The following is a 27,209-nucleotide window of genomic DNA, read 5'->3' as shown; positions in this document are numbered from 1 at the left end:
TACTGAGCAAAGTGCTGGCTAATAGATTATTGCCAATTCTGTCAAAATTGGTCCACATAGACCAGACAGGGTTCTTTCCGGTGCGGAGCACCTCATTAAATATAAGGAAGCTACAATATTTGATGACAGCAGCGCCAAAACGGTTCCCCAATGCGGGCTGTATCTCGTTAGACCTCAGACAGGCATTTGATTCAATCAATTGAGAATACATGTTTCAAGTATTACTGAAATTTGGAATACCGGAAGGGTACACTGCATGGCTGCGTCTAATTTACAAAGCCCCGACAGCACGGGTCAGGACGGGAGGACACATATCGGAAGAACATACGAAACATAAAGGGGCCAGACAGGGTTGTCCGTTATCGCCTCTTATTTTTATTTTGGCAGTGGAACCGTTAGCAATGAAAATGAGGCAGGACTTCCTGGGCTTGAGAATACCGCTAAGGAACACGAAACATCTGTTCTCAGCCTACGATGACGATATTATGGTGTACATACGTGATCTCCGATTGCCCCTGGACCCAATGTCTGATATGTATAAACTCTTTGAAAGATTGTCGGGCCTGGCCTTAAACACTACAAAATCACATGCATTTTACTTCACGGAACATGCCGACAACACGGAAGTTGACTTTGGAGATACTAAGCTCCAGTTAGCAACAACCGTGTGCCAGAGAGCTGCTAGATGCCAGAAACGCCAGAACGCCATCCCGAACGGACCAAACGGGCTGAACTGCAGCTGACAACGAGCAGACAACGAGCTACCGGCTCCGGCCACCAGCCATCAGCTCCGGCTACTGGGCCGCTGCCCCCCCCCCCCGCTAGCTGCGGGAGTCGTGGAAGCCGCGAAGAGCCGTGAAAGCCATTTTTTTTAGTCCTATCAGACCCCCGCCGAAAAAGCTACGGAAGCAGCACCTGGACCTGCCTGGAGCCGATTTTAGGGGCTTTCTCCAAGCCAGACCACAGAGCACACAAAGCGAGGTGAGTCTTGGGTCTTGGGACTGCGAGCGCGGCTGCCATTAGAGGCGGCTGCCAAGTAAGAGCCGGGGGCGGTGAGCCTGGCAGAGCTGACCAGGTCCAACTCTGCCCGTGGCCCGCCCCTGTGCACCCCGCTTGCCTTTACATTGCTTTTTCTGCGATCTACCAGGTTATCCTCACTAGAAAGGCCTGGCCCTCCATAAAAAGCTCCTCTTCAAAACACCCGAGTACCAGAGTAACAGAAAAATCTCCACAAACATAAGAAAATCGCCAGAAATATTTAAAAAACTTTAAAAACCCCGAGAAGCATCAATATTTCAGTATTTCAATCTCTTAAATACCTCTCAAACACCTTTCTTAAATACCTCTAATAACTAGAAGCAAGACACGTCTCCCTCTTCTCCTAGCAACAATGCGCACTAGGAGCAGTCTTCAACTACAGAATACCCACCGCCCCCATACGTCTGCTAAGCGCCAGAAGTCTAAACTGCTATATCCGCAAGAGGCAGGTTGGAGCCTTCAATCTTCTCCCCACCAATTGCACCTGGAGCGAACAGAAGAGGCGGCCGAGAGCCCCCCAAAGCCCTCATTGGGTCTTTTAAAGGGTGACAAAATGTCTATCACTCACACGCAATCTGCTCGTCCGCAACACCAATCAAAAATCAAAAACAAAAGCTGCGCCGATATCAGAGAGCACTTTCTTCGGATTAACAAATTAAATCAATCGGCCCCTCACCCCAAATGTGCCTCGAACGCAAAATCCACCCTACAAACAAAAACTTCATTAGCATCCCCTAGCCTGATTTCGCTCTATCCCGAAATAATTATTCAACGCAAGACCACAACTATTCCCATTGCACCGGAGCTGGAAAAACCCCCATCAAGACGCCCTCCCTCTGATCAGACACCATCTCTGTTTCCCCATGAGCTCCAGTCAATTCAGCCAAGCACCACTAAATCAGCTGAAAATCCACGCTCTTTAGCCGTGCCAGCTCCCTTCGCCTTACTGCCCACCAAGAGCCTAGCCAGCGTCTCTGAGTCTGAGAAAGAACGCTTAACCCCAGAGTCGGAAAACAGAAATTGTAATTACAAAGATGAAAGCACGGCACGCGGCAACGACGACTCTATAATCTGGTTTTCATCAATCAATCCTTCAATTAGGGCCTCAAGACCTTCACCATTAAAACATGGACTAGCGCGGGAAGATGCAATAAGCCCACTGAATGGCCCTTCGAACACCTCCCCCCAAACACACAGTTTCGATCTTCCATCACAAACATCCACTCCGTTTCTCTATGGGGTACCAGTCTTCCCCCTACCCAGAAACAATGCCCTGCTCGAGGAGGGCACCAAAGCAAGCCCATTAAAAATGCCATCAGCAATCAGCAGTAGCCTTATTGCTGGCAGTAAAGACTGTAGTTTTACTACAAGTTTTAATAAAAACAATTCAAAGGAACAAATTAATACACACATCAATTCATCCCTGAACCACAATTATCTTACTGGAAAAAATTCCCTCGCGATGGATCCTGGGCATGAGGTCCCCCGACCCAATCTAGGAATGCTTAAAATCGAAGGACTTCTGGCAGTCACCAATCGAGCTCTGAGCGCCATGAACAATGTTGCCCACGTGCATGCCGATAAACTCGACACCCAGATATCTATTTTACAATTAGTTGCCGACTCTATAATAGGAATAGATTTAAAACTAGAGCAACTAAATTCGCGAATACGAAGAGCTCAAAAAAATGTGGCCCACAGCGATGCCCTCGATGTGAAACCGAGCTTGGAACCAACTGCAAATGCAACTGCTCACCCAAATCACGCTCAAAGCAGTTGCATATGTGAGCCTCTATTAACTTGAAACACTACCTGAAATAATGTCCACACTAATAGAAGACCTGAGGCTAAAGACCCAACCCAAAACACAGAGTATTAGTACTCCCCCCACCCAACTCCGAATTTCGGAAACCCACAGATCATTAGAAACAATATCTAACAACTTAAACTGTTGTAATAACAACAGCATCAGTCTTCAACTGGACCACTTTCCGCACAAAGCCGCATTAAACAACCATTGCGAACAGCTTTCCCTAGTACCTCTGGACCCTGTCTTTAATCCTCTCCTACAAACATTGAACGCGGCAAAAACAACCATGCAATCCAACACTGAAGTACGCGCACCTACTCGACCAAGCCACCGTATCCATATAACCAAGATCAATCAAGACTCACAGACAGGAATTTTCCTGTCCAGAAAGAATAAGAAGAAACTAAAGAAATTAAACAAAGCAAAGAAAAAGGGCAATGCGCTAACACAATGACTTGGAACAAACACGGGAGAGTCATCCACTGACACGACTAACCTGGCCGATAAACCAGCAGCACCTCAAATAGTCAAAACTGAAAACCTGGAAACCTCATTAACCGATGTGCATCCTTTAGTAGACCACAACCCTCTCGGCAATCGCCTGAAGCAATATGACAATTCTAGTAAATCATCTGATAAATGTTGTTGAAACACATAATTCTACTACTCAGGAGCCAAGTCTAAAACCAAGAACAACTACTGAGGAAACTCCATTGTTACAATTAGAAGAGGAAGAGAATTGCCACAAAGCAATTACGGCTGCGGACAGCACTGGCAATAAGACGCCCCCCCCCCCAAAGAACCTTCAATAGGAAATGATCCATCTAGAAGGGTCTACCCATTAATTACAAAATCAAGCACACAAAACAACTCGGAGTTTCCTGGCAATGACCCCGTTGACCCCGTTGTACCCAGTCTCAACCTGGCCCTGTTGCATCAAGAGCCCCATCCCGGACAACCCCAGTACAGAAAAATACTGCTATACCCGGAGTATGAATCCCAGGGAAAATGGGACATACTAAACAGAGGTAATATCCTAAAGCTATGTTCACACCTGCCAGGTCTAGAAAGTGTGAATTCAACGGATATTGAGACAGTGGCCTTCATAGGTCTCGCCTCGGGACAAAGAAACGAGTCCACATTGGTAACCTTCTTCAATCCTGAACGGGGGCCAACGTTGAAGAAGAACATAAAACAACTGAAGGAATGGGGCATCCAGGCTAGCCCCCACATCCTTACCAACTACCCTTCTTTCTTAAAAATCTCTCCGGACGCCATAATGACTGCCAAAATTAGACCAGACTTACAACTGGAAAAGCATTTAATACAACCATCTCAGAAGCTGCGGGCCTCCGACAGGAACCAAAAACAGCTCCATGGCTTGAGAATCCACTTCAAGTTATTGCCTCTACAGCAGGAGGTCCTCGCAAATGCACACTAAAACCGCATAAATCCCAAGACTGGTCTTGGCTCTCCCAGGCGCTAGGGTGGTGCGTCGACTCCCATGCAAGATAACAAGCCAACTCTTGAGAAGGATAATCATTCAAAAATATGCCCCTTGAACATCTGGGGTCTAACAACGGAGAAAACAGAGCGTTTAACTGCAGGCCTGCAGAAGACTCATGACGAGAAGGCTCACTATTTAAACATATGCTCCTGGAACATCCGGGGTCTAACAAAGGAGAAAACAGAACGTTTAACCTCAGGCTTGCAAAAGACCCACGACATCTTTGCTATCCAAGAAACGTGGGCCTTGGAAAACACCATCTGGGAAGACTTTACAGTAATAGAATCTACCGCCACTCTATCTAAAGTAGGTGGTCATGCATTCGGGGGCGTGCTGATCGCCATAAAGAACTTACTGACAGCAAAGATAGAAACTCTCCATAGTGGAGCTGGCGATTATATTTTCATCAGGACTGAGATCGAGAGCCAAGTAAAGGGGAAAGCAAAGAAAAAAATGATCCTTGGATGTATCTATTTACACCCAATAAAAACGAGACGAGAGTCTACTTTGAGTAAAATATTACCATTAATGAATGATCTCGAAGTTTTATACCCAAATGACCTGTGGTTGATAATGGGAGACTTCAACGCAAATTTAATGGAAACCGATTCCACTCAATCCTCTCAAATAACATCACTTAATGTAATGTGGGCAATCCCGGAGATAAAAGCCCAGTATCACCGAAAGGATGTTAATGGAACGAAATTGGCAACAAAGCTGAATCACCTTGGTCTGCACATCCTCAATGGAAGGATTGCCACAGACCAACCGGCCGCATATTCTCATGTATCCTCTTTCCGTATGGCCACTCTAGACTACAGATGGATATCGCTTACGGCTTTCCACCTGGTATCCCAATTTACGGTAACACCATCTCCCGACAGCGATCATGCCATTTTAACTTGTAGTATCGCCCTCAGGCCACTACATCGCCCGAAGCTTCAAGTTTACAGAATGTTAGAAAACTTCGATGGTCAGAAAGTAACCAGGACGTAATTGAAAGGGAGGTGGACATGCTCATAACCAGATGGCCCCTGGCTGGTATTAGTTTTGTGATGGCTCCCACTTGGGAAACTACACTGACCAACTTTAGAGATCGCTTTAATTCAAAACTTATCAACAACCCTTCGAAGGACATTCCAACTACGACAACTTTGCCAGCGCAAAAACAACATGTAATTACTGCAAAGAGTAAACTAAATAAGCTACAACGAACAAACGTTAATAATGAAAGTGAACATAAAATCTTGAAAGAAGATATCATGGCTGCGCGAAAAACCTACAGGAAGGCCCGATTTTTTATTAAAGAAATTGGAAGAAGAGCGGCACTGGGTAACAGCTTTCGAGATTATAAAATCTAAAGACCAAAGAAAATTCTGGAACTGGGTTAATAAGGCCAGCAAAGCTACTAAACCCCCTACTGCAACCAACATCTCCCCCGAGGACTGGGAGACCTATGTTAAAAGGCTCTACACAGCACCTGATGGCCAGATCACCAATAGTACGGCCTTCTTTGATCATTTAGTTAATCAGGACGGAACCTTCCCCACCGCCAATACACTTACCGACACCATAACAGGAATAATAAAGAAAATGCGTTCGGGTGGTGCTCCTGGTCCTAATGGAATTCCGACCCAAATATTTAAAGCCTCTGCTGGAAAATGGGCCAAGATACTGTCACCACTCTTTGAAGCTGCAATATTGGGTGGCCCCATTCCGGCATCTTGGCAAGGCTCACTTCTTGTTCCCTTCCATAAGAAGGGCTCGCGCTCCAATCCCGATAACTACCGGATGATAGCCCTTCTAGATGTGGACGGGAAGGCATATGCCAGTATTCTTTTAACTGCACTCACCAAGTGGGCAGAAACTAACAACTTAGTCTTCTTCACCCAAACCGGCTTTCAAAAAGGGTGCCACATTGAAGACAATCTGATCTGTATCGCCCATCTGATCGAAACCACCCTAGCTGCAAAAGGGAAATCGTTACATCTTGGATTCATCGACTTTTGCAAAGCTTTTGACAGCGTAAGCCGACCAAAACTTTGGGAAAAACTCGCAAGATGGGGCATCCCGCAGTCGTTACTGAAAGCATTAATTGCATTACACACTGACACCTGGGTTAAAGTGAGAGTTACATCAAGATGGTCCACCTCCAATAAAATCTATACCACCAGAGGTTTAAAACAAGGGTGCACTCTTGCACCAAAGCTTTTCAATCTGTACCTTGCAGACCTCCCCGAATGGCTGTCAAGTTCCCGTGCATTCCCTCCGGGAATAGAATCAAGAAAGATTCCAACTCTGCAATACGCGGACGACACCATCCTGCTCGATCAAACCCAGGTGGGCCTTCAAAGACTGTTTAATTCCCTCGCCCAGTACTGCAACACGAACACGCTCGAAATAAATGTCTCCAAAACTAAAGCAATGACAATATCCACTGGAAAAACCAAAAAGAACACATGGTTTATTGAAGGGAAGAAATTGGAAACTGTCACTGCCTACAAGTACTTGGGCGTGTGGATCGACCACAAAGGGAGACCCACCGTGCACATAACCGAAATGCAGGCTGTTGCACGAAGCCTAGAAGGGGCTTTCATAAGAACAAAAAGTACTTTGCACTCCCAGGATTTAGTACCATTAACAAAACTGATTCATGCAAAACTACTCCCCACAATCTCCTTTGGAGCAATAATCTTCAAGGATAAAATGAACATTTGGCTGGACAGAGCACAATCGTCTTGCTATCGCAGGGTTTTTCAACTCCCTAATTCAACTGCTCAGGCCCAAATTAGAAAAGAATTCTTGCTATTCTCTCAGCGATGGATTATGAGTGCACGTTTCATCAGCTACTGCTTAAAAACTAAACATGCCAGCGCTCATACCTTAAAGAGCTGTCTATGGACAGTCTTCAGCAACCCAAAAACATTGTGGAACAATTATTTGATGTCATGCCTCGAATCCCTCGAGGCAAAAGACATATGGCTTTCTTCGCTGCCCACTGAGGCGAAAACAAAACTCTTAACCAGGCAAGCAAAAATTCTTTCAAATGATTTTGATGAGCAGCGGGTAAATCAGCTTTTCCATGGCTCCTGGGCCTCCAAATTATACACCTCGAAAATCCTTCCACCGTGCCTTGCATCCTCTGTGAAAGTCAACATAAAACTTCAATTGATGAGATTCCGCTTTGGTTTAATACCACTTATGGCATACAAGTTCGGCCAAGGCTACAGGAAAGAAGCATCCCCACAATGCCGCTTTTGCAAACAGGATGAAGAAAACCTTATCCATATCCTGTACATCTGCCGAGAACTCCGAGCCCAAAGAAATTTTTGGTTGCGCCCACTCTGGCTCCTACTAAATATCAGGACTTGCCATGAAGCATTAGATGCATGTATGAGGGGAGACTCACCGCAGCTGGCAGCGCGCTTTGTTAAGTTTATTACCGAAATTAATTCCCTGAAACTACCCTCTGTCAAAGCTTGAATTCCTTTTTCCCCCTGTGACATTTCTGCGCTCTTTTTAATTTAACTAGCAACTTCTCTATTTTTTAATTGACTTTTATATTGTTTTTCTTTTTTTAAATTCTCTAAACTTTTAATTTTTAAAGGTTATTCTTTGACTGTACGCTGTGCAACGATTTAAATTAAGTGTGCAAATAAAATTTACTACTAGCAACTAACCGTGTTTAATTATCTGCGTATCCAGATATACAGGACAAATGCAGATATGCTAGACGGCAATCTAAATAGAACAATTATATCTCTATGATCCAGTGTTGCCTTTTGGACTGCACTGTCAGTTATGGGGAGAGCAGCAATAGCAAAAATGGTTCTACCGCGTTTATTGTATTATTTCACAAATCTACCGTTAATAGTGCTGCAATCCACCTTCAAATTACTAAATACGCTGTTAATAGATCTCATATGGGGTAAGGGTTGAAAACTTATAAGTTTGAAGAAATTACAAGTGAGTACTCTTATGGGGGGGCTGGGAGTACCAGACTTCCATGCCTACTACTACGCCTGCCAATTACAATGGCTATCATACTGGACGGCAGGACGTAACCTACAGGAAATAGGGTACACTGAAGCAGACATCGATAGCAGTGCACTACATGCCTTGTTATTGCCAGGACATACACCTCAGAGAGACCTACCCCCCTTACTGGACACTGCGCTTAGGTGTTGAAAAGCAGCGTTACGATCCACAAATGCACCCCTGCATATGAAGATAACATTCCACTCTTAGGTATCCCATTGACAAGTGGCAGACTCACACGGTGCAAGTTAACCTCCTGGTCTGAAGCAGGCATCAACACGGTAGGAGATCTATTTGGTGATGAGACACCGCTGGATCACGACACCTTTGTTAACGAGACGGGAGCCACAGCTCGCCTGTACCTAACGCACGCTGCCCTGTTGCAATACATTAAAAAGGACTGGGCACCACTGAGGAGAGAGCCCCCCAGCAATGAGATGGTGAAGATGGTATACTACATGGGTAGAGGTAGACATTTGATTCGCTGGCTATATACTGGTATCAGCGCCCACACAAGGGGCTCTTTAGATGCACTAAGGGCTCTATGGGTGGGTGATATAGGTAGAGATGTGACGGATAAAGAATGGGCGGCAGTCATTGAGCATCCTAGAAAAGTGTCGAGAAATTCAAAATTCAAAGTTATCCAAACAATGGTATTACATCGCGCATATTTGACCCCGTGCAGATTAGATAAAATGTTCCCGCAAACGCAGCATTCATGCCCGAGGTGTAGGACAGAGGGTGCGGACTTGATACATATGCTGTAGACGTGCCCGTTAATAATGGGATACTGGGACAAGATAAGAAGTATAATCGGGACGGCAGCACATCACGAGATTCAAGACACTGAAGGAATGTATTTTGGGTCTACACAAACATTTGTCCAAACACAAGATCCAATACCGATTCATAGACCTAGCGTTAATACTAGCTATTAGAACCATTACTTTGCGCTGGAAGTCGAGGAAACCCCCTGCTGTGTCGAGCTGGTGGGCAGAAATGATACGCTGGAGCTGTGCAGAGGGTGCAGCACTGCACAGGGAAGAAATAAGGGGCCTGCGAAAGAGACCAATATCCCTAGAGTGGGAATCTATGTTGGAGGAGATTAAACTAACTGAGATAGAGCATGATGATTAAGGAGTTTGTGTAACAAGGACTATGTGATGCCCATGCGTCGACACTTTGTGTACTAAGGGAAAGTTGTATGTTTAAATACGCACAATGTTGGATTGTGTGAAGATAAGTAACAGTGAAGGAGGCCCCCTACTGGTAATGATTATGGACCAGGGGAGAACAGAGAACAAAAGAATTGGGGTCCTATGGGGAGCCACAAAGAGTGGTATCCATGAAAAAACTACCCGTACTCAATAACACCTTAGTCAATGATACCAATCACACAATGGACAAAGAAACCTCAAAATGTTCAGTTGTGTTTACCTTCTAGTGGTCAAAGTAAAACATTTGGTTGGTCCTATTATATAATATTCAAAATGATGCATGCAGCAGACTTAGTAAAAATTAAGTACATAAGTAACAGTAAAAACGACAAAAATATTTATCCGGCAAGAATATTTTTTAATCATAAAGGGTTAATTCATTTATACAAAAAAGTACACAGTAAAAAAACAATCAAACACAATGCATCATATTTAAAACAGATGAAATAATGTCAAATACTCAAGATGCACACTACAGAAAGAGAAAATGATAAAAATCTTAAAGAGGAACAGTTGTCGACGCGGCGTTTCGGTACAGTGTTAAAAACCTTCATCAGGACAGTTTCTGTTAAAAAAGCAACAAAATTACTGTGTGTTTGGTTTACATATATCATCATTTTTTTAAAAGTTACAGACAAGCTGTTATAACCCAAAACATAATTCCAAACTGTTTGTTTTACATTTTTTTGTCTCGTTTATTCTTCACATTATTGCACTGCAACAGGGGGCCAACACAAAAAGTAATCGGGCAATGATTCGAGAGAGGTTTACGTTATTGGTATCATGAAAAAGGTGGGGGTAACGAAGGGAGTGCTAAGCACTACTATTGTGGAGTTACATGTATCCTTATTCTCAATATACATGGTAAGGGAATGCTTACCTCGGTCATTAAGAGGTATGATGATCTTAATGATGCACTGAAATAGCGTGCAGGGTATTGGGCATGAAAAGTACAACCAAATTCATAAATTTTTGGCTGGGCTTGAAGATAAAAACAATCTAAAAAGTAATAGAGAAAAAGGCCATTATCAAATTGTAATTGAAGGTATAGTTGCTGGCACAATGCGTTTTGAGGGGCAGACTGAACATACACCCGTAGTCAGTACCTTTATTAGTTAAGGAGCAAGCTCACACTGGAGTAACAGGAGCCACCGATCTCAAGATCCTGTTTAATTGGGTGTATCTGTATATCCTGTTTGATTGGATATATCTGAAGCGAAAAGAGGAAGAGGGCAAGGCGGATTTATTAGTGCTGTTACTGCCTATTTAGTGTCATCAGAAACCCTCTCACTCTGGTTCTGACTTACCCCGGTTGTTTACTTAGGTAAGAAACAATGCAGCCACGGTTTATGAATAAAATCCCCGTGTGTGCACTGGGAGAGAGGGGGAAGTGACAGCCTCCCTCGTAGTCACCGAAATCTGTGAAAAAAGAGCGCTATTAGTTTGCAGTTTATGACTATATTAAGCGCATGAGATATGCTGTTTGTTTACTTTAAGCTAAGTGAAATTAAAAAACGAAGACCCCACGGGTCAAGTGCTGTTTATACATAAATTGTCATTGATTAGGTGGCCACGTATGATTCAATCAACATGTGGCATCACTCGTGATTATCAGCTCGTAAAATATGCTATTTGTTTGGTTTAAATTGAACAACGAGGACTTGACCAGTCCAGTAGAGTATGCTCAGAAATTATTATTGATAAAATGACCTCATAGAACTAACTAGACACGTGGCAACATTAGCGTCTCCTATTGCTTGGTTGTGCGCATTCGAATGACGGACTTGGCAGAATAGCAATATTCACGCTGTTGTCCGTGCGTGCGATTACATTTGCCTGGGCCGCTGTTAGGCAGGGCTACAGATACAAGTTGGAGGTTCAAAGTCCCTACCGCTTACCTCAATCAATCGGGCCGGCCTCCCTGCTCCTGTTAACTTCAGCGTTTCGGGGGTTCTGGCAAAGTATTTTTATGTTTCCGCGCGTAGGGCGTCTTATATCAGAAAGAACCGCTCATTGGTTTGTTTAGATCTCCAACCTGATTGGACTCCAGGGAGTCACATGTTACGAGCGCTTTTTTTTGGAGATTACGAGATTTGGGAGACAAACTTTATTAGTTGTTACGGGGACATCCATGGCGGCTTATCAGCCTTAAAGCCCCGCACTATGGTTGGAGAGAGTAAAAGTAATGTTGTTTAGTCAAGGGCAGTTAAGCAAATTGTAGTGGACCGAATTGAAGATATTAGCACCTGTTTTATTGGTAAAGAGGCGGTATCTAGAACAATTCAGATACATATGTAAAAGAAATTTTTAAAATAAATTTATTAATAATAAACCATGTTCCGAAACGTCTCCTTGTATAGAGAATAGGCGTTTGGTCTTTATATTCCTACTAACAATAACGTAAGGGCATTAGGAGGTGCTCTCATAAAGGCATTAAAAGGTCCTATACTATGCGCTCCCAATCTTCTCTACTGTTTAGCCCTTGCCTGACACTATTAAACTTAGACATATAGAACTGCTCACGCTTCTTTCTTTTCTGATTGAGGTCACCGCCTCTAGTTGTGATGGTGACAATTTCAAGGCAGCACCACTTAAGGTCACTAATGTTGTGTTTCGTCTTGCACCAGTGTTCTGTAAGTGGTGCCCCCTTCTTGTTGGTGCGGAGGGCTGACCTATGCTCATTCATCCTAATGCGAATTTCTCTAGAGGTCTCACCAATGTATATGAAATTGCAGGGGCAACGGATCAAATATATAACATTTTTGGTCCTGCAATTCATAAAGCTTTTGGGTTTACAGGTTGCGTTGTTGTTAGTGATGGTGCTGCCGCGGATAATATCGTTGCAATTACTGCAACCAGAGCAAGGAAAAGTTCCAGTCGGCAAAGGGGCATGATCAATACATGGCTGCTCATGTCTTTTGGGTTCACTATATGTGTGCACGAGATTATTATGAATCGTGCAGTTTCGTCGGAAAGAGAACATAGGTTTAGGAAGTCGACTCTGATGTTTGTCACTTACTAGATGCCAGTTTCTATTAATTATGTTCTTGAGTTTGTTGGTGACATGGTTAAAATTAGTTACAAAGATAATGGGTTTAGGGGAATCATCTCTTTTTGTCTTACCATTGAAAAGACTTTCTCGATCATAATATTTCGCACGTTTGTATGCATGCCTAACCATTCTTCTCGGGTATCCTCGTTCAATGAATTTAGTTTTTAATATGGCTGCATGTTTGTCAAAGTCTTGGATGGTAGTACAGTTTCTTTTAAGCCTAAGAAATTGGCCAAATGGGATGTTGTTGACCTGGCAGGGGGGATGGTTACTCGTATAGTGTAACATAGTATTCCTGGCTGAAGGCTTGGTAAAGAGTTCGACATTTAGGACACCGTTAACATGTTTGATGATAATGTCCAAAAATTCACAGCTTTGAGGGTCGAAATGTGATGTGAATTTGAGGTTATCATCACCTAAGTTGAGCCAAGCAATAAACTCAATGAGGGTCTCGCTAGTGCCTGTCCAGATAAAAAAAACATCATCGATGTAGCGGGACCACATCGATACGTTTTCAAAGAATGGGGAAACCTGGTTGTATATATGTTTCTCTTCAAATTGTGATACATACAAGCAGGCCAGACTTGGAGCACAGGTAGCCCCCATGCTGGTCCCCTTGATTTGACGATATAAGTCTTTATTGAATAAAAATAAATTATGTTTAAGGACCAAGGTAACACAATCAATAATGAAAAGTTCATGTGCGGTATGATCCCTGTCCTCAGAATTGAGCATAGAGTTGATCATTCTAATAGTATCGTCTTGGGGTATGTTTGTATATAACGCCTCGATATCCAGAGTGACTAGCATCTGGGTATCGGGGTTATATTCCACACCTTCTAGTTTATGAATAATGGCCGTGGTGTCTTTAATGTAGGCCTTTTGGGCTATCACGAGAGGCTGTAAAAAAATGTCAGCATACTTGCTGAGTGGTTCGGTTAAGGAACCTATGCTGGACACAATTGGCCGCATGGGGGGATTGGTAAAATCTTTGTGGACTTTAGGTAGCCCATACAAAGCCGGATTGTGTGAAGATACAGATGGTTCAAAATACACTAAAGCCAAAGAACTGTGACCGGGGAGTATTGGGGTGGGGGGCACTGTTGGGGATTGTTTTAAATTTGAGAAGTCTTATTGTTCCATGTACTTTTCAATCGCAAATGTAGTGTACGGTAAAACACGATAGGTTCACCGTTGTATACTAATAGACTTGCAATGAAAGTACTGATGCACAAATTTGTTGTTGAAATAATACTGTACGAAGCATGTATAATATGTGGAACGCACGATGGGATGATGTAAGGCATACATCCAAAAAACGTAATAAAATATGTGTTAAAAAAAGGATTAGTTTAGACTTTAGGTATATTGATTTATTTAACAATAGGTTTGTATTAAATATTTGATATGGTCAGTAACCTCTGTGGCACTATAGTTGTTTTTTGGGGTTGTATGTATGAGTTGTGGATAAGTCTGAGACGGTTTGTGAGATGGAATTTGAATGAATGAGTTTCTGTGGCGATTATTGATTCCAAAGGGAATCACGTATGACTTTATAATCTGATATAGAGCCCTGTGCCTTTGGTTTGAGGGGCCTCTCTCATTTCATTTCCTTTACTACCCTATAATAAGCCTAACTGCTGACTCACACTACCACAAAAAAGAGCATTTGGGTTATCATTTTGCCTCTGTAAACCAACTGGGGTTTGCTGGACTCTTTGCATACTGTACCTCGTTTTGGTCCACTATATAAAGAGCCAGCTTCCTACAAATCAGAGAAGAGCTTTACCTTCAGTCTGAAGATCATGTCTCCATCAATGCTAAGGCTTGATCAATGTCTTTCCATAGCGAAGAGGTGTAGAAAATTCTCAGTTCAATGGAATGATGTCAAAGAGGTCTATTCTGTTTCAAAAATGACATAGGACTTTATTGGGCTAAGAGACTAGTGAGTACTAGAGCAAGAGCATCAGTAAGATAGGAATCAAAATATTCTCAGGTTACGTCTTTGGCCCTAATATCTAGCCAGACAATGCAAATTCCAAAGATTTTGCTCTGGTCATTGGCTAGAGCCAATGATGCTAGGAGATGATGAATCAATCCATATGGCATGGTGGGTGCCTACTGCCAGGTAAAGATGGCAGTCTTCAGGGGGTTGATGTGGGTATAGACAGAGTCCTCAAAAGGGATCAGTTTGGTGAGATTCTTCTGGGAGATCACAAGAAATGATTGGTAGGCAGCAAGGCCTCTAGAAACTAATCTGCGAATGTGTATTTAATAAGGTACACAAAGCAAACAAAATTGGGGAAGAAGGAGAAGCAGTAATATATAATTCATATGTTCAGCATCAGGAGGAAAACTTCTATTGAGTAATAGATTTTGATGAAAGGACACATTTGGCAAACTTAGCCAGATTGCTAGTTTTGAAGTGGCTACATACAGGGATTATAGTGAGGTAATATATCATTGCAAGATGGGCCTGGACGTGGAATTTATCAGTTCTGAAAGTATTGCCTCATTAATTATATAGCAAAAGCAGACACTTCAGTATGGTAACGGTAGGTGAGTTGGGATACTTTAATGTGAACAATTCAGAGAACATGCACAGACGTTGAGTGGGGATTTAGTCACCTGAACGGGGGTGGAACTGTGTTTTTGTGTGGGGAGCCTTATCTGAGGCGTGGGTGTATTCCCATAACCTTGGGCTATGGATGGAGGATTACTTTCATATTTTTTCTCTCTCTTAGCAATTCAAAGTTTGAGTCTGTTGAAGGATCGGTTCCTAGGTTGCACGGATTGCCACTATCTCTGCAAGCTATGCTATTGAGTTTGACATCACTTAGTGAAGGTGATGCAGAAGATGTCAATAGGGATGCAAAGTTCCAGACAGAGGTGGTGTAAATCATTCCCATTCATATCTAGCAAACATAATGAATGCAGGAGTGGTCAGAGTTGGAGATGGGAAATTCTGTTTCAATTGGATTGCGCTTCATTTAGGAGCTGCAAATTGAGGGTTAGCTAGGAAAGAGACAGGATTTGAGGCGGTGGGTATCAATGGACCATGGTGCTTTTAAAACCAGTTGGGTGTGGTTGGCATAATGGTTTAGTTTTATTTCAAGTCTGGTAGGAGGAACTCCTGGCACCTCGATAGTCAGGTGAAAGATATTAGGGCAGAGGAAAGACCCTCTGACCAACTGGTGCTTTGGATGTGGGCCTCCTGAAGGGTTGGGGGTCATCTGTGCCACCCGCATTTTCCCCCTGATTTGGCACAAATATTAAAAATGTAAAACTGTCGTAACAGAGACAGGGCCCTTAATCTTTGTTGGACAGTCATTGACCAACTCACGAGTGAAATAGACAAGAACACGTCAAGGCAGGATAACATTTTTTATCACTTGCCTAAACCAACACTACACTAAAAATCGCACCTAGAGGTGTCACAACCACTTGTATCCTGTTGAGCAACCTTTCTTGTATTCATTTTAATATCTGTGGTCCCGATTTAGTTTGCATTTGCGTAGGTAGTTGCCAAACACAGAGTGACATAAAGCTGGCCACACAGCAGCATTGATCAAATTCCAGCATTAATCATACTTTTATGTGGAAAACTGATCCAACACATTAACAAACGGTTTTCTATTGTATAAGGCCAAAATGAGGACCATAAATGCAAAGGAGGGTGTAACAGGGAGAAACCCGCACAATTACCCCGAGGATTTCACACAAAGTCAGATCTACTAAAGTGCCATGGCCTACTTTGGTGTGAAATCCTAGTGGCAAATGAAACGGGCAGTTATTTCTGCAGAATTTAATATAGCTTACCATTGGGTGATTGACAGTCCTTATACATTTGTAGAGGTCGGGATGCATCTTGACTGCAAAGGTCATGTACGACCCTGGTGGATCACCTTTGAGACCATGGTGGCTCACCTTTGCGACCCTGGTGGTTCACCTTTGCGACCCTGGTGGCTCACTTTTCCACGGCACAAAAGTTAGTGTGGCAATAAAATAGAATTTTTGGCTTGAGCGTCACTGATATGGCACTGCACACATTTTTAGCATTTGAGCTGTAGATTTCCACACAGTGTAGCACTGCCGGGCCTTCAGTACCTTCGAGCCTCTGCTTGCAAAGGAAGTTTTAGAGACCTGGTGATTTCAGAGCACCTGTTCTCTGAGCCCCTCCCTTCCAGCTCGCTCAGTGTCACATGACACCTGTTGACAGTTCCTCTCCTATCAATGTTAGAGCTGTAATACGAGGAGAATACATATTTGTTCTTCATCCGCTATCAGAGTCTATGTTTGTACAGCAATCAATCCTGTTGGCAAACTAACCATACCTGTAATGAGGCACCCCATGTCATGCCCCGACCCTAACCCCATTGGTCTGGAAGAAGTTGAAGAGCCGGTGTTACAAACAAAGCCCCGAGGCTTTTAACACATGGCAGGGGACGGGTTGCAGTGAAAGGGTCTTAAGAAACTAAACTGACAATGAGATGGATAATGGAAAACAAGAAGAAAAAAAACAATAGAGATTAATGATCATCGCATCACTCACGATGCGGTTTTAAATGAACAAAACAGGCACAGACAATTTGCAGGAGGAATACAGAGTATTATTCCCACACGTTATTTCCAGGTTTGAGTCCCCTTCTTCAGCATAACAAGTCGTGTTTCTGGGCAAATCACTCAATCATCCTGTGCCTAAAAACGTAACTTATCTATTTCTCGGTTAAAGTACACTAATGCTCTAAGGCCACGTTTCAACAAAACAAAAGACTGCCAGAAATAATCTTGAAAGTTCGATGCTTAGGCTGGCCACATTTTTCACCACATTAATTCCGGTAATTAGAAGATTAAGCCAGGCATTAGCAACATATATTGTACAGTTCAAGAATCCCATTCTTCTGATTTACACACTTTTGTCCCATGATGTATTAGAATGTTGCCAGTTGTAAAATGGTTAGCTCTTTAACTGATGTGCAATATATATATATCCCAGAGGGCCATACAATTGCTTACGCTGCCTCTAAATACATAATACAAGTAACATACTTTGCAGCCAGCTCACACTGGTGAGCTCACATCTTTTAATTGTTGTGATGTTCAAAGCTGAAAGCTCCACCCATGATGAGGAAGCAGCTCACCTTCCTTGAGTCAAAGTATGTTTGGAATCCACTGTTGAGCCGAACTTGTCAGCTACCTTGTGAAATGTTGGGCCACTAGATGCCACAGTTGGGTGGCGCAGGGTTGCATCTTCAACTGCTTGTCACAACTACAATGCAGTTGAAATAATAATAATTAAATAAATAAAAATGAAAGAAAGAAAAACAAGCCTACGCAGAAGGTTCTAGCGCTGCTTTAGGACCAGGATTGCATTGGTGGTTCTAGGGCACCTTTAAAATACAAAAATAGACAATGTGACCAAAACCATGCAGGACTGTTTGGAAACTATTTACTGAATGACTTTTTCTGCACGTAAAGATTTACTGGAATATTTCAGTTATTCGCACAAATCAGTTCTAAGCTTTCTGTGCGATATAATGCCTTTATAAATTCCATTATTAGTTAAAACCACTGAGATAACTGGACCATGTACCCAAAATGGATGATTCACTTTATTGTTAACAACTGTGACCGATAAGTATATGCTAAACACAAATGCTTGGCTGCTGAAGTGTGGACTAAGTATTACAGCCAGACAGCAGCCATGGGCGTCAGCCTGACCACACAGGCAAGAGCGCAGCGGCATCAACACAGGGAAGGACCGGAGCTCGATGTGCAGATTTAGGACCTGATTTAAATCTGGGCGGAGGCTACTTCGTCAAACAGGTTACAATATATCCTGCTTGCCGGAATATAAATTCCATAGGATATCATGAGATTTGAGTGTCAGCGAATGGGATATCCGTCACCGTTGTGACGGAGTAACCCATCTGCCGAGATCTAAATCAGGCACTTAGTCTTATAGCTGCTACAGAATAGGGTGGAAGGGTCACAGGTCCCATGCATGTCCCATGAGTCAGTTAGTCAGTGATAATGTAATTTAAGTAGTTTCAGGCCTAGTCAGGTCTGACTATGCCCACCTAGGAAAAAAAACTGTCACAGATCCCACTCACAAGGGTCACAAGGGTCTTTAGTTACCTCAGACCCACTCTGGCTAACTGAGATGGACAGGCAGAGGCCGTCATCCCAGTAAAGTGCCAGAAACTCTTGTGCTTGTGCAACCACATGCCAAAATTAAACAAGCAAGAGGTCTGCTACTGGCAGAATTGGAGATTCGTTTTTGTTCATTTTATTTTACAAACATATGCAACAGGCGTTAAAAGTGTAAACGTAATACAAAGTAAAAATGATGCCATATACACTTGGAATTCACAAGAACAATAAGTAAAGGAATGACCCATTAAAAAAAAATGTTAACAAAAATGAAACTAATGCAGAGATAAAAAGATGTTTGTCCACTAGTGCAGGCACTTAAGTGGACTATTTTTTAGGTGACTGTGCATGCCCGTAAGCAAAATACTGTCACTCCCAATGATGTGATCTAATGGCTGAAGATGGTTGGCACACTGTCCAATGCTGTATACCGTGATGGGTGAAAGCAAAATGTATTTGATACTTGAACAGACATTTGAATGAAGTGACCTGCCCAAAACCCCAAGAATGATGTATAAGTATGTATAGTATGCTACCTTTGGAACACATAAGGCTGGTGAACAACTAAAGTGGTCTCTAGGCCAGACTTAAAAATAATGGTGTCTATAAGTGCTCTCTCTCCCACTCTACAATGGCCACAGACAAAGCAAAAGTTTTATGTACGCTTTAGTCACTTACTGTGCAGCCAAAGGAGGGCGCATCTCAAATATCCTAGCACAGGGAAACAATTCCTTGCAGGTGTATGCCAAGAGTATGGGCCAAATTCATGATTGTATATGTAGACCTATTATATTTCCAAAATGTATTCCACCAGTCAGATCATCCACAGAAAATAATACCCTGACCATACCTGTGTGCAAACATCCAATGCGAGAGACTGAGCTTCATAGTTCTTCACCTGGCAGCCACTCCTGCGGAGAAAAGAACAGAGGTTTTTCACTTTGGACTGTGTGTGATTCACAGCATGAGACCGAAGGAAAAGCAGAGAACAGAGCTAGAATCACAAAACCTAGATCTGATACATTGCCATTATTACCACTAGTGGACAAAGATGTAGGAATCATCACTCTAAAGGCACAGTGATTATTTCTTCATTGGTAATTCTCCTTCCGCCCAAAAAAAACCCATCTTCCATCTAATACCCATATGACATGATCTATACTCTCCAGTCTGGTCTTTAACACCTAAGAGTCACCCTCTGATCAGTGGTACATATATCAGTAGTGAAGCAGGTTCATTGGCACCAGGGATCAAAGGCCTGAGTAGTACACCTAAGTTAGATTACCGCTGTATTTTACTACCCAAACAGTAGCCAAAGGTCCCATTTTCCTTGCATTTACTTGGGCCTATTGCAGTCTTGTTATGACACAGATGCTGAAATGTTATCCAGACTTACCAACTTTTAAACATGTTTCACTGTGGGAGAGGATGGGGAGTGCTTAATTTGATCAGGTTTCTTGCAGGTGGAGACACAGGCTCGATTTTTTGGAGATCAGTATTTTGATTCCATAATAGACACATCCAGAGCAAGAGAGAAAACCACAAAAGGCAGAAAGAAGGAGGAAGAGAAAGAGGGAAATATGGTAACAAAGGGAAAAAACAGAGACGAAAAAACCTCCAAGACTGAGATAAAGCGACAAGGAGTGTCTGGTGGTGGATTAAAACAGCATCAGGTAGAATTAAATAAACGCAGCCCTAGTGTTTGGCTCCCTGACTTTGAATAGCACTAATCGCAGGCTTCTGAGAAAAACATTGGGCACCCACACTTATTCTTTTACAAATTAGGCACTGAGTAGGTGTGTGGTCTTGGAGGGGCGGGCTGTGTGCCGAGCCTATCTTATGAGGCACTCCCACCTGCTCTTCGCCTGTGTAAAAGAGGCAACAGAAGATTCTCAGTCTGCCAACAGTATACTGGGGTGCTTTCACACCCTGTAATGGACACCAGTGGTGCAGGTGTAATGTAATTGCGAGTACAATTATATAGCCCTTACTAGTCCTAATGCGGCATTGAAGAGCTTTATGCCTCGCAGCACGCTGCTCCGGAATCCAAAGTTAGTGGTTAGGCATGTGTTATTAATTATTGTTGTTTATTGTGATTAGATCTGTTGTGCTCCAGCAAATTATTTCATGCATTCATCCCAGTTTTTTGTGGTAGATTAAAGTAATAAGTGCTAGTTGTCATCAGTGTGAAAACGAGGATATATGAGCTCATGAAGATGTTTGGTGGGGTTAGTAGATGAGCTATAAAGGATTAGAAAGTGTTTGGTTGCCGTGGTATAACTTTAAAAAAAAAAAGGAGAGGTGGTTATCTTTGAAATTAGTTTAGCCAATTTTCAGAAATATGGCAAACATTTAAGTGACTTTGAGTAGGTTGTTCTTATAGAGTAAGACGCATGCATACGAGAGAAATGAAGGAGAGAGCCAATTAAAAAGGAAAAAGGAGAGATGACCATCAGACGTTTTAGGTAAATATCAGTTTTTTTGTTTTTAGGAAAATAGATAAATTTAATGAGATAGCATGCCATTTGAGGATGCAAGACTGTAGGGGTTTCCAGTTCACATTTTTATCCATCATGTGTTATTGGCTCCTCACCAGCTGACCCTGTTAAGGATAACCACTTTCGAGTGACACAGGTGGCACTGCGTGGGTTGGCACTCATGGATTTGGCATTACATAAAATAGTCTTTGCAACACCACATGGAGAGCTTGTGCATTTTGTTAAGATGGTGAATGCCTACTGCAGGGACCTACAGTACCTCGCCCCCGTCTAACAAAGTGTGTCACATGCTCGACAACTGATAACCGCAGGAGACCAGCAGGGCGCCTTGCTTTCTCTTGATGACTCAAGGCACGTGATGGGTTTGTGTGGGTTTACAGAACAGCACGCTATTCTCAGTTGCGTGGGAAGCTTTGAGTCATACAGTTCTGCTGGGCTGATTTTCCCGAGTTCAGATGTAGTGCAGGGCTGGAGTCATGATAATAATTCGCATCTGTTTCTCGTTGGTGGTGATCCTGTGCTGATTCAGCACCAGCAGTAGCAGCTTTGCAGATTGTGAACGATGAACTTATCCGCAGAGTAAGCTCCAGGGACAGTCAAACCAGTGCCTCTGGCACACCGCCTGCCACTCAAACACAGCCTCCTGGTTCAGCACTCGCTGTCGATTTGTTAAGCCTGGTGCCCATCCTCTAGCCAAGTTTCTCTGTGGTTTTTCCACAAGTTGACATTTACTGACTCACACGAAAACATTCCAAAAACATTTTACCTGTGACTAAATCTCTCTTATTATTTCACTAAATGGAAAAAATGTTCACATCCACCAACTAAAAAAAATATCTAATTTCTTCACTACTGCCCTAAGGAAAATGACAATTTTCGTACATGCTCATTCAAAAATGGATTATAGAAATTCTATCCGAGTCCACAAATACAGAAGCTGGCCCAGCACCAGGAACCACACAAAATGAATGCCAGTCACATTGTAGACAAGCATGAAATTGAGACCACATAGTTAAAGCAATAAAAGACCTCTGTTGGTGGCAAATTAAGCCAAGTGTGGAATCTCAAAATTCCACTTTTTTGCCCTAATGGCCATGGGATTCATAAACCACAACCTACTTCTCTGTATGAGATCGTCTAAGAATCACCATTCTGTACAAACTTAGGTTGCTGTACCTCTGCCCGACCAAAGCCTTGGAACTCCTGGCCAGAACCCAACATGAGGAAGATCATCTCAGGTTCAGAGCCGATTTAGATGGAAGGACTTTTCAAGCTGCAGGAATATCACATTTATTTTTCTTGGCATTCCCCTTTCCTTAGCAGGAAAGCGGTCTGTTTTTAAGGAAATATGTTGAATAAAGGCACCTTCAGGCCACTGCCAATAGTTGCTTTAATGAAGTGCCAGCCCTGCTCAGAGCCACTTTATAAACAAATTTGCTTTTACCAAGTTTCTTGGTCATTCCAGTAGCCTTTCCAAAAGCGAGGTGAGAGGTCACTGGCGGTAAAGTGTACCTTGTAAATGTGCCTTATCAGTCCATCTTTATACATCCATTCTCTAGCCCCTACCTCCCATAAGGCCGCCTCCTTCGATCTATTTTCCCTATGTCAGAGGTAAGCTTTGATGTTCAACTAGTAATTATTGACATTCCTAACTTAATCAAAGTAAATTCAACTGTTAGTATAATTGCTATATGGAGCAGGGGAGGGAGGGGGACCGAACTTCTATAGATAGAAAATACCGCAATGCAATATTGGACATTAAAAATAAAAAATATACCTCCCTAGATGATTAAATTATTTATATGTGAGGGTCGTGTTGCAAAAGAATCTCATACTATACTTTACTGCACAGTGTTGGGATTAATGAGTCGTCAGAGATAGAGAGCAAGAGGAAAAGACAGACAAAGAGGGGAGGAGAAGAGATGAGAAGAGTGCATCAATGAGAAGTTTACATACTGACTCATGTCAGATTTGAATGCTCCCTCAACTCTGCTTTCCGTTTATCACAGTACCCTCCCTCCAAACCTCCACCTCGCTTCTCTGCATTGATTTTGTTTTCTGCCCGCACTACTGCGCTGAGAAATGTAAGCCAGAGAGCAGGCATGGAGATGTCTGCTGGCATGGTGTCCGCGCAATGTAATCCTTTGAGTGTACCCAACTGAAATCGGATGTATGATGTAACTACGCATGCCTTTACAACGCAGTCATTACAACATATGCGTCTTTCCCATGCATGCCTTTACCAGAAAAATTTAAGTATTTACACCTAAACCCTTTATATGGATCTATAAAGGGTTTATACTTACCTGTAAAATACTTACATTTTCCAGGTAAAGGTATATGTGTGGTAAGAATTTTACGGATAGAATATATATCTATCCTTAGTAACTAACCCACAACGCTAAAACCATAGCCACCCTAAACCTTACATTACCCCAAAAACCCATACCCACCCTAAACTCGAAAAATACTGCTGGCACCCAAAAACCCATACCCACTCTAAACCCTAAAAATACCCATGCCACCCTAAACCCATACGCACCCTAAACCCTATAAATACCCCATTCTAAAAACACATACCCATCCTATACCCTACAATATCCTTGCAAATCCAAAAAACCCACACCCACCCTAAGCCCTAAAAATACCCTTGCCACCTGAAAACCAACACCCACCCTAAACCCTAAAAATACCCTCGCCCCCCAAAAACCCACACCCACCCTAAACCCTAAAAATACGCTTGCCACTCAAAAACGACACCCACCCTAAGCCCTAAAAACGCCCGTGCCCTAACATACATATACTGCACACAGATATATAGGAAGAGGATGGGGGCAAGGCAGAGCAAGGAGGCAGATATACTAAAGTGATGAGAAACCCATTATATTATCGGACTATCGAGCTGATAACCAAAATTGAGATATGGCATCGAGAAGGATTGCTATCAGAAGACAAAAGGTTGTTTTTAATAAATGAAAGTCCATAATGCCAATGAAAATACTTCCTAACGAAGGTCAATAAGACCCTAAGGAATTTCCCAGAAAGGCCAATAATCTCCAGCTGCAATTCACTATACAAACACCTATCGGAGTACATGGACTTCTACTTGGCACCAATGGTAATTAATTTAAGCTCCTATATTAAAGATACTGGAGACTTCCTGCGACCACTAACAAATACAGAATGCCAGAAAGGATACCAGCTGGTAACCATAGACGTGGTGTCTTTCTACACCTCAATCAGTCATGAGGTAGGTCTAAAAGCCATAAGCTACTTTTTAAAACAGAGGAACATACAGGAGCTAAAGCACACAAGGATGCGGACGGAGATGATTGAGCTATGCCTCAGAAATAATACCTTTCTGTTTAACAACCAAATTTACTCCCAAACATGCAGGACCGTGACGGGAGTTTCCTTCTCTCCAAGCTATGCCAACCTTACAATGGGTTGGTGGGAGAAAAACATAGCTTGGAGAGAAGAAAATGAGAAACACATCAAAGATCGGAGTATGGCTTCGATTCACAGATCTGTTTTTAATCTGGAATGGCAGCAAGGAAGAATTCTGTGAAAACATGTGTATCCTGAACAACAATACTGTGGGCCTACAGTTTGCATATAACATCAGCGATAAAGAAATACAATTCTTAGATGCCACAGTGTATATCGAAAATAATCAAATTGAAACCAAGATATACAGAAAACCTACGGCAACAAACAGTATTTTGCACGGGAAAAGCTTCCATCCACAACAGATGAAGAGAAGTATTTCTTATGGGGAATTCATTAAGAATGTTAAGAAACTGTTCAAAGGACCAGAAATTGGTAAAAACTCTTCAGGAAACTGAAATCAGATTCCTCCAAAGATACAAATATAGTGATGTGAAGCAAGGGAAGGAACAGGCAAATCAACTGTTTACATGGTCTTTAGTCATGTCTAATAAAGAAAGCAAACAAGACAAAGAGGATGAAAACATCCGACTAATACTAACATACAGTAAAAAAAAATCACAAAATAATAGAGATTCTGAATAGACATTGGAATATACTTTAAAAAGATCTGGACATTGGCAATACAATTGGAGAAAGACCAAGTGTAACATACAGGAAAGTTCCATCACTAAGGGATAAACTAGTGAAAAGTCACTTTTCACCAATGTGAAGAAGAACTGGCTAACTAATCAACAGAACGGCTTTGTGCACTGCACTAAGTGCAAGGCCTGAAATATAGGCAAAAATGTCAAAGAAATGTTGGATTTCAGAGGCAATATGTTCAAGGTTGATAAAAAGATAACACGCGAATCAACGTATGTGGTATATGTGATCGAATGCCACTGTGAAATTCAATATATAGGTAGCACAATTTGCCCCCTAAGAAAGCAGATTTTGGAACATTAGCAAGCGATTCAAAATGGAGACCTATCCTATGCAATTGCCAAACACATGACAAATCATAACAATGAAAACCGACAAAATATCAGGTACTTTGGACTGGTAACCATACCAAAACATGAGAGAGGTGGCAATAGGACCCTCAAACTGAGAACATTAGAGTCATGGATGATTATTAGATTCAGGACAAAGACCCCCGTATGGACTGAAACGGGGATAAAGTACTGTACATGCATTTATAAAATCAAGATATTACAGATATTATATTATTGTGGGGATTTACTGGTGTTTGCCGCATGCCGTCATGTCACATGGTCTGCCACTGAAGAGGGCGTTGGCCCGAAACGCGTCTGGCAGGAAAACCGAAAAGGACTTTGTTCACGGCTCGTGCCCTTGCTTTGGCATAATTTCCTACCTGTAAGTGCATCCCACCTAGGGGCAACTCTTTCTTCTTTGTGATAGCGGCCAGCCCGGTCGTGGGATTGCACTATCGCGAAAAAATTGCGGGTCCACAGCTACATTATTTGGGCAGCTAACTGTGCAACAGGAGGTGCCCTTTATTTGCGGGGTGCTTGCGGGAACATCGGCAATCCTTTTAAAAACTTTTTTTGAATGTGAGTGGCGGCGGCGACCCACTTGGGTTTTACTAAACCACCAGTCCCAGAAAGCATTGCTTCAGGTGGTACACCTGAGCACAACTATTGTGGGGATTTACTGGTGTTTGCTGCATGCCCTCATGTCACGTGGTCTGCCACTGAAGAGGGCGTTGGCCCGAAACACGTCTGGCAGGAAAAGCGAAAAGGACTTTGTTCACGGCTCCTGCCCTTGCTTTGGCATAATTTCCTACCTGTAAGTGCATCCCACCTAGGGGCAACTCTTTCTTCTTTTTGATAGCGGCCAGCCCGGTCGCGGGATTGCACTACTGCGAAAAAATTGCGGGTCCACATCTACCTTATTTGGGCAGCTAACTGTGGAACAGGAGGTGCCCTTTATTTGCTGGGTGCTCGCGGGATTTCGGCAATCCTTTTAAAAACTTTTTTTGAATGTGCATGGCGGCGGCGACCCACTTGGGTTTTACTAAACCACCAGTCCCAGAAAGCTTTGCTTCAGGTGGTACACCTGACCACAATTATTGTGGGGATTTACTGGTGTTTGCCGCACGCCGTCATGTCACATGGTCTGCCACTGAAGAGGGCGTTGGCCCGAAACTCGTTTGGCAGGAAAACCGAAAAGGACTTTGTTCACGGCTCGTGCCCTTGCTTTGGCATAATTTCCTACCTGTAAGTGCATCCCACCTAGGGGCAACTCTTTCTTCTTTTTGATAGCGGCCAGCCCGGTCGCGGGATTGCACTACCGTGAAAAAATTGCGAGTCCACAGCTACCTTATTTGGGCAGCTAACTGTGCAACAGGAGGTGCCCTTTATTTGCGGGGTGCTTGCGGGAACATCGGCAATCCTTTTAAAAACATTTTTTGAATGTGAGTGGCGGCGGTGACCCACTTGGGTTT

General features: G+C 42.8%; 1 protein-coding gene across 11 annotated transcripts in view; it reads right to left on the bottom strand.

Moving 5' to 3' along the window:
* Nucleotides 1–27,209, bottom strand: part of TACC1 (transforming acidic coiled-coil containing protein 1) — an 875,899-nt gene that overhangs the window by 117,155 nt on the left and 731,535 nt on the right. For all 11 annotated transcript variants that reach the window (XM_078666332.1, XM_078666333.1, XM_078666330.1 and 8 more), the window contains one exon: nt 19,666–19,726. In XM_078666332.1, coding sequence (XP_078522458.1) covers nt 19,666–19,726 — 61 coding nt within the window. The remainder of the gene's footprint in view (nt 1–19,665; nt 19,727–27,209) is intronic.

This window comes from Lissotriton helveticus, chromosome 11 (assembly GCF_964261635.1).
Source record: "Lissotriton helveticus chromosome 11, aLisHel1.1, whole genome shotgun sequence".
In the NCBI taxonomy this organism is placed as follows: domain Eukaryota; kingdom Metazoa; phylum Chordata; class Amphibia; order Caudata; family Salamandridae; genus Lissotriton; species Lissotriton helveticus.
The sequence above is the reverse complement of the archived record's forward strand: the minus strand, read 5'-3'. Positions and strand labels throughout refer to the sequence as shown.